Below are 9325 nucleotides of genomic sequence, written 5' to 3'. Positions count from 1 at the left end.
TGTTCCTCGTATCGTACTCACTCGAGTCAATCCGAGATGGCCCGAGTGAAGTTTCATGCAAATGTTTCGTACGGAAAAAAAAATCGCTAACCGCCGATAGCGCTTGCTAACCGTTAGCGGTAACCGATCGGGCGTTCTCACACAGGTGCTAACGGTTAGCGCTAGCGGTTAACTTCCGATCCGGATACTTGTATAGGGCTCTCGCGAGAACCCAGGCTGTAAAAGGAGTTTTATAAGTCAATCGTGACGTCATCACTGTAACTCCCAATGTTATTTGCCTATTCCCCAGCGTCTACTAATTTTTCTATTAGTGGACACTTGGCTTGATTTTTTTAGGTTCGTTTGCAAAAAAAATACTCATTTTTTTCGTCACCGCGAATACATCGCGCACCGCGATAAAAATTGAATTGTAATTGAAAATTACTTTCGTAAAACAAGCTTAATTAGAACCCCAAGAAAGTTACTTCAAATTCCATATTAAGTATGAACAATTAAGGAATTCATTGAATCAATGGACCTTCATAAACACAAAAAACTGAACGTTTAATAGGAATATTCTAGACCTATTTTAAAGACTCAAGGAACAAATTTAGATGTAGGCCGCCCGGGCCTCCTCCTCCTACTACTACTACTAGGCCGTAGCCCAGCCTAGTTATGAAATCGCACGATTTTACCTGCCTGCATGCACCGACCAAAAAGGACGTCAGTGACTGTATTCTCTCTTGAATGCTGAAATGTTTATTTTTTTTGACGAAAGTCTATTAAAATAGCATTACAAACAGGTTCTTTCTAACACAATATTTATTCAGCGTATCCGTACTGTACTGTTGATGTGTAGTTATAATTAAACACGTACTGCAGGAGGAGCAAAAATCAGCATACGCACAGCTAAATGTAAATACGCACAACGTATACTGATCATATCACTATAGCAACCGATAACTGCTACTACAACAGTTCGATATTTTTTCAAGCATTAAATCTAACCTTATAATAATTTTCCTATAGGCCTTAGTGTACTATGTTGAGCTCTACTAATTGCTTATTAGATTTGCGACAACAAGTAATCTAAGACGATATGCTAATTATCTATGACGTATTACACGGTTGGCCAGACAGACGATAAGCTAGTTCAGACTAGGTGGACAAACCCGGCTCAACTCACCGGGTTTATCCTCCAGCTGCCAGTCTGAACTAGGTGGCTTATCTCAAGCCGGGCTGTGTTATAGTAACTAGACCTGGCGTGCCACCGTGTTTAACTTTTCCGTTGCGGGGGGGGGGGTCTTGCATTGACTTTCGGGTGACGAAATGACTAATCAGCATTCAATTACGTACGCCGTGAGCAATGTTTTGAAACACGTTTCCTGGTTACAGTTAATTATTATGCAAATTCTCGCCTGGCTAAACCCGTTTTGCGACGACGATGCAAATACATACGTCACCACCGGACATGCTTGACTGAATTAAAAATCACACTGTATCAAAGATAATAAATAAATAGCAGAAGATAGAGCAGCTTTCCAATTATAGTGGAACATCCGTTCAAAAGGCATTGTGGGTACACGGTGAACAATTTTACCCCGTCCGCTCGGCGGCGCTATATAGTAATAATAAAGGCGCTGCTCTGGTTCGTTTGTTTCCTGTAGTTGCTCCACCTTGTAAAATATTCAAATTTTACCCCATTCGCAGGAGGGTGGATGTTCCATCAATTTTAATGCAAATACGCGGAACCAGAACAGCTCATTCTTCTGCTATTTAATAGACTTGCCACAAGTCTCTTATTTCTTATTATTTTTCTCATTCTGGACAGCGCCACCAACGAGAATGTTAATTTATAGACGGAATAAGCGACTTGTAAAACACTGAAATCAGGAACCAGGATGCCAAAAGAATGATATAATCTTATATTCCGTATTTGGATAAATGGGCGGACCGAAATAAACAATTTCAACCAATCAAATGTTCATATTTTTGGAGCCACGAAACTGAGTCACTCGCGTCGACTAGTTAGGCCATAGGTCCATGGTTAGGCATGACTAAATTTAAAAAGTCTTCCCTAATAAAACGGGCCTAAAATATTTAGAATAGACCCTAGTAAGACTAATGTTGGCAATGGCAAAAACAATTAAGCTAAGACTAGCAAATACAACAAAACTTTAACTTTCCAGTAGGATGGCTCAGGCCTCGCCTGGAGTCTGGTAGTAGGCCTAGTCTAGACTAGTAGAGGCTTGGCCTATTTTTAAGTTCTTACTTACAGAGGTCTACCCTTTTAACAATATTCTACCCTAAAGGCCTAAATCTGTGTAGCAGCTAGTGGTGAGCAAGTTTCCAAGTAGGCCTATAGCCTACGGTTATCAGTCCATGTCGTTCTCAGCAGGCCAGAACTATTATACTAACTGTTTTAATTCAAGTAGGTAGCCAAAAGGGAGCTGGAGCTTGTTCTAGCGGAGACATCCGCATCTTCAATTTTGAAAATTTACCAAGATTGATTAATATGCATGAAGTTAGCCAATCACGTGATTTACAAAATCAGTCATGCATACGATATCCCACATCAAATTTGATGTGGGAAATCGTACGCATGAATCGTTTGCCCAGGCCCTAATTCGAAAAAAAAAGAAATCGAGTATGGGACGCCAATTAAATTAGGTATGGTGCGCACTAAGTGCAATAAAGAGTGAGTAACCTAAAATTAGGGCCTGGAACACAGGCTAGCTATTTAAGTTCTTTGACTCTGTATGTACTGTATGATGGCTGCTGCCAGGATAGACAATCTGTTCGTCGTAGCAGATTTAGTCGATGATGATGATGAATTATTACTACTGCTTGACGCCAGGCAGCATGGCGTAACTTTACCGTACTGGAAGTACGGTAAATTTCATTTAGAAAATTATGAAGCTGATGAAAGCAAAACATAGGTAGGCAAATTATTCTGGCTGAACATTAAAAGCGGCCTAGCCCTGGCTAGGCTAAGGCTTAAAGATAGCCGTAGCAAGGCCAAGATAGTACAATATAGTACTGCCTATATATAATATCAGGCCTAGCCTATGCTAGGCCTAGAGTAGCTACATGTAGTAGAACCACTATATGCATAGGCCTAGGGGTCCTACTAAACACCGCCCGACAATGTTTTTCAACGCCCGAGTGTATATATGATTAGTATTTTACAAAGGTTAGATAATGACTTTTTGCTCAAGAATACATACCTTTGACTGACAGAAATAAGTTAAATATTTAATAAAACATTAATTTAATTTTATAGACTTTTGGGAGTTTTGGTGTGCTGCCAAAAGGCGTAACTCGTTAACTAACACTGATGACGCGTTTAACAATAGACCGTTGACGACAATAATACATACTTTATTCCCCTGCTGTTTAGTTAGTCTAATAAATTATGACCCTCTTGTTTATATCTACTTATCATAGGCTTGATGATCCTTTTGTTATAATTCATTATGTCATCATGATTAACTTTAATCAAATTTGTATACATTATGCTAACTTAAAACCGAAAGGCCCACTGATTAATCTCAGATAAGAAAGTATAATACATACTCCAAGTATTGAAATACACGCCATCGTGTTGGGATTCAATATTTCGACATTAATTCAGAGATCCCAAGTTTAAAAACCAAAAAATAGGGAGATTTTTTTCATGAAGCGATTTTAAGCTGTCTCTTATACACATCTAGATGTGTATAAGAGACAGGGTTATAGGCGTTGAACTTCTGAAGATATAGGGATATGAAAATCCAAGTTAAGTTTGCAGCAGACTATTTTGTGCACACATCCCCTTTATGTCAAACTGCTGCTACAGGAAAATTAACAGGAATTGGAGTCTCAAAGTTCCAGGTTTTTCAATTCACATGAATATCTGTCAGTTTGCAAAAAATCTAATACCCATGGCATAGAATAACCCAAGTCTTGGCAACTTTCGTTATTTCCGATTATGTTAAAATATGTGTCTGGACCATTGTTCAGGTAGCCGTAACTCAAAAAGTAAATCTTTTTTTATCTCCAAATTTTTTAGGAATCCTAACCCACCAGTATTACCAGTATATACAGCCCTCCAAAAATGCAAAAAGTTTGTCCAGGCAGGTTTTTGTCCCATTTTTAGACCATTACTATTCCACAATGGTACATGCTACAACTTTTCTGGATTTGGAATCAGCAGCAAAAGATGTCCTACACCACAAAATCTGAAGGTTATAGGCGCTATACTTCCAAAGATATTAGCATAAGAAAATCAAAGTTAATTTCACAGTGCACTAATTTGTGCCACGCCCTCTTTTACATCAAACTGCCGCTATGGAAAACAAACAGGAATTCTAAAAATTTGAGGTTTTTCAATTCACATAAATAACTGTCAGTATGAAAAATTTTAAAAATCTATGTTCCCATGGCATGGAATTACCTAACTCTTAAAAAATTTAGTTATTTCCGATTATGTTACAATATGTGTAGTTTTCAACATAGTATCTAACCATGAAGGAGCTGAGAACCAAAGCTGAAATTTGGTGTATAAGTAGATCTAATATATCTGGTTAACTGGTGTAAATTTAAGAAAAGATTTTAACTGTCCACATGACGAACCTTTAATGGGAAACAGGCTTTTTTCACTTTTTAGGGCTGGTCCCAACTTTGAATGGTTCCCATTCCATTTTAAATCATTTGATCAGCCTTTGCTTGCTTGTGGCTAGAGGCAACTACCCATAGATAATATATCTGTAATTTAAGATGTATACACTCACTCATATGGACCCAGGTTGACATTGAAAATCACAAAAAAATTGCGTCGTTAAACAAAGTGGCTATTTTGAGTGCAGATAACTTCAAAAGAGAAGGGATAACAGTTAATCTGATGCCATATTTGTGTAATATGGGGGAATATAAGTTAGAATACCAAGTTTGATCTTGAAAGCTATTACCAATCCTGAGTTATAAGCTTCCAAAGTTGGAGGAAATTGCATTTGCGCATCAGCCACGCCCCTTTTTTGGGGCGTCAATATCTCGGAAACTACATATCCAGTAGGGCTAATCTTTTGTGTGTGTTGATTTTTCACATAGTGGATCATTTTTAAGAATTTTCATAAAAATCGGAGACGGTCGACCTGGGACCTCTGGTTGATTTGACACGGAATTACCCATTATGAATATAATTACGCATGCGCATATGCCTTACATTAACGTCATACCGTCGTCGCAGATCTAACACTCGCTATTTTCACAAAGCATTTGCATTCACATTTCTTCAGCGAAATTGGTAGTTCAAACTGTTTCTACTTTTTGCAAAATGGAAAATGTGAGCAACCAATCAGATCTCAGGGACCGAACCGACGCCTTGGATTCGCGCAAATAAATCCGCATCACTATCTGTGACTCCAACCGGCAAGCCGCAATTTAGTGGAAAGGAACTTTTTACCAGCAGTATGTACGGTACAATAATGCGTGTAATATCTCTGCCAGCATCTGCAAAACATACAACTCGCTACCGGAATTTTGATGGCGTAATACTTTACAATAGGAAATCAGAGAATTAGACCGGCAAAATAACTATTTTGGCATATTTGCAGGCGCCGGCATAATAAACACTGCCTTTTTAAAAAAAAAGTGATGAGGGCGTGCTTTTTTTTTTTTTTTTTTGTAATCGGAAGAATATAATATTGCTTCCTTTTTTATCAGTGAGGGAGGGACTGGTTTTATTTGGCAAGAATATTGGAAATATTGTATACAAACTGGTTTAATTTTATCGTTTCTTACATGCTGCTGAAATAAATGATGTGACAACAATTTTTTTAAATTTTCACATCAATATTTCCCAAATTTTTGACACAGGTGGGAGTGATAATCTAACAATTTTTTCTATGTTCCTTTAGGCCTGACATTCTTGCCATAAGCCAGTGCCTGCAGTGGCTCAGTCAGTCAACTGAACATGACGTCATGTCTTAAAAAGTATAGGCTTAGGACTATCTACAGTTCCATGAAAACATGTGTTAGGCCTATTTTTCCTCAGTCAGATGGCCTACCATTTTATAAATTCTTTGCTAGAGGGCGAGTTTATTAGGAGATGAGTTTCTTTAGGGGACGACTATGTAAGCCTATAGTCGGAGGGGTGATTTTTCCTGGGGGGGGGGGCGAGTTAAGAGGCAACTTTGTTAGGGGGCCACTGTGTACAGTCGGGCGAGTTTGTTAAGGGGAAAGTTTTTAAGGGGCGAGATTGCAAGGGGAAAGTTTTCTAGGGTCGTGTTCCCGCCTGGTTCCTGCCTACAGCTAGCCTACTATACTAGGCCTAGGCTCTATCTACAATACTACTTGTTACAGATTTGATTTATTAAAAATTAGACCTATATTTATTTGGAAATTTTATTTGATTTCTTGACAAAAATCGATTGTTAACCACTATTCTGGTCACAGGCTCTATCAACAATACTACTTGTTACAGATTTGATTTATTTAAAATTAGGCCTATATTTATTTGGAAATTTTATTTGATTTCTGGACAGAAATCGATTGTTAACTACTATTCTGGTCACAGAAGAATGTTAGGCATCTATGAAAATTTAAAAAAAATATGAAATTTTCAATTATGAAATTTTAACCTCTCAACTAGAAAAGACTGCATGAAAACTGTAAATTTATAAATTCAAAATATTAAAAATTCATGCATTTTTACTTTGCAGGAGGATATAGGAACACATATACCCGTAGATTTTACAAAGAAAGAAGTAAATTTTAATCCAACATATGATCAACTCTTTGCACCAAAGGTAAAATTATTTTCTTCAATATTTTGATTTCAAGTATTTTATTTCATTTGATATTATGCTCAGGTTTCGCCCAACTACCGAATCATCAACAAGGAACCCTGTTAAATAAAGTAGAGGATGAACGTTGAAAACCAAGTAAAGTAATTATGTATAGCCCCGATGATGGTCTGTGACGGTATTTGGTTCTAAAAATGGAAAAACTGTACGTGCTTTATCGATTTGGAGACGTGAAAATAAATCTGCTAATATTTTTCCACCCCAAGGATATGTTTTGCCTTAAAGAGTATATGTTATACCGCAGACAGCAGAGGAGTAAACGCCTAAGTAAACGCAAAAGTACCGTATCATTTGCTGTCTTCTTGTTGATTACCTGTACGACCGCTTTGATTATACTCATATTTACAGGGAGAACTAATCACGTAACTTGAAATCTATCAAAGAAAACAAGCTGAAACAGATGAACTATAAACTAGTGCATAACATTGTTCTATACAATAAAAAAAAAAGGTTACACACATAGAGAATTTCCAATGATAATACATGTCGGGAGTGTAACGTAGTTAATGATGATACACAATTATTTTACAGAATCACACGATCTGTGAAATTGTCTTAATGATTTTATCCTTTTAGCGAGTCGAGTAGACGAGTATTCTAATTACAGATCAAACCTGCTAAAGACCATGGAAACCGTGGTCCCAAACGTGGTCTTAATTTGGAGGGAGACCTGTATGAATTAAGTATTGTTTATTATTTAAATAAACAGTTGGCGGACCGTAAGGTAAAATGCAGGGTATGCTGGGGCTTGGGGTTGCCATTGGATTAAGGGTTGTTGCTAGTAAGTTAGTAGAAAAATAAAAGACAATAATGAATCAAGTCTATATTAAAACTTATAACCATTAAGGTTTGCAATCACGATTCGCCGGCAGCAACAAAATTAGGCTACCGTGAATTATTTATTTATTTCATTTCAACAGACCAACAGCGAATCATCGCCACTAACAGGCTGGTAAAATATATAAAATTTAAATATATCAAATATATAGACGAGTATAAAAATCTCAACTATTCAAATGATTAATAATAAAAGAACGAAATATAGACAAATTATCGTGAAAAATGTCAATATTAGAGGTTAAAATAAGAGAATTATATTGAAGAGAAAGTCTATAAATAAAACTACGTTTACAGACATCAACTCTACAATAGGGGACATTAAAGGTAGGACAGGAACGAAGACTTCTATAATTAACATGCAAACCAAACAGATGTACAAGATCACAACTAAAGTACGAGTTAACACACCATATCGAGAAAAACCATATCGTGAAATAAAAATCTCTTCCTAGGACACAACAAGGGCGAATTAAAAAAATGTTCGAATAAGCGCCGCACCACAAACGTGATATTTTTGTTTTCGTTAAGCGCCGCTCTAGAATAAGCGCCGTGGCGCTTAATGCAGAGTGTAATAGAACAGGGTTTTAAATACAATGTATACAGTGTTAAAATGAATAAATAACAAAATGAAGACACAAGCCTTTCATTATAAACGGCTTTTTTTACGATGATATGACCTATGATAGGCATACTGAACTACGGTAATACGTGAAATAGGTAACATGGAAACGGGCATGGAAAGTGCCATGCCAATATCTTTCTTATAAGCGCCGCTCTGGAATAAACGCCACACTCAAGCTTCCAAGCACTTATGGTATTGAGACGCAGCGAAGAGGAGCATGCACACATACTCTAACAAGCAGAGCTCCCAATCCTGTGTTAAATATGCTATTCTAATGCCACCACACGGTTGCAAGAATAGCAATTTTAGCCAATTAATGCCCGGCCCGAAGGCGTTACGCGCGAATAAATGAGGGAGAGTTTAATTAATTGAAGAGGCATGTTGGGGTAGGGGGCGTTATGTGCGAATGAGGGAGAGTCTAATTGAATAGGCATGTTGGGATGCAGGGGTGAATCTCCCTTCGACCTCTACCACCTTCAGTAACTTGAGTTCGTATTTAATTGATGTTTACTAATTTTGCAAAAGCTTTACATAACAATTTTCTTATACAGAAGAACTCCCCTTACGTCCCCATCTAAAATCCGACCTTTGTAAGGTATGCTTCCACTTCCATTGACTTTCAAAGTCTAAGCTGCTGAGAGTATGATGCAATGCAGCTTAGTTATCATATCCTGGGGTACTAAACTTAAGCCTAAAAATTGAAAACAAGCCATTCTAATGAATCTCTGAAAATTAAGGTTGGTGTAAATGAATTTAGCTTCAAAATGCTAAATAAAACAGATACAATACTTTTTTTCGGCGTAAGCAGAGCATACCTTGCCTTGACTGTCTGCCACTGAAATAAAATAAGATTGCAATCAAAGTTTAACAAAGACTGTGACAAACCATCTAACATCTTAATTAGCTGATTCAAGGAAATACTAGTCTACCACCATCTATTTTGTCTTATACATGCATGGGGCCAGTGTTTTATATTAAAACTGTAACTTTGGGAATTTTCCGCGAAAACACTACGGCTAACACTTACTAAGAGAACACA

At 37.3% G+C, this 9325-nt stretch overlaps 2 protein-coding genes across 2 annotated transcripts in view; one reads left to right on the top strand and one right to left on the bottom strand.

Annotated features, from left to right (window-relative positions):
• LOC117119728 (ashwin-like) overlaps positions 1-730 on the bottom strand; it is a 5249-nt gene extending 4519 nt beyond the window's left edge. The window contains exon 1 of the mRNA XM_033264577.1: positions 675-730. The gene's annotated coding sequence lies outside the window, so the exon portion shown is untranslated. The remainder of the gene's footprint in view (positions 1-674) is intronic.
• Positions 731-2750: 2020 nt separating this feature from the next.
• The window catches only part of LOC117119726 (pre-mRNA-processing factor 17-like), a 27148-nt gene continuing 20573 nt past the window's right edge, over positions 2751-9325 (top strand). Inside the window, exons 1-3 of the mRNA XM_033264572.1 lie at positions 2751-2866; positions 4031-4205; positions 6681-6767. Coding sequence (XP_033120463.1) covers positions 2751-2866; positions 4031-4205; positions 6681-6767 — 378 coding nt within the window. The remainder of the gene's footprint in view (positions 2867-4030; positions 4206-6680; positions 6768-9325) is intronic.

Source organism: Anneissia japonica, unplaced genomic scaffold (assembly GCF_011630105.1).
Source record: "Anneissia japonica isolate Jap-2015-1 unplaced genomic scaffold, ASM1163010v1 scaffold4546_len68480_cov126, whole genome shotgun sequence".
NCBI lineage: Eukaryota > Metazoa > Echinodermata > Crinoidea > Comatulida > Comatulidae > Anneissia > Anneissia japonica.
Note: the sequence above shows the minus strand (reverse complement) of the source record. Positions and strands in the feature narration are given on the sequence as shown.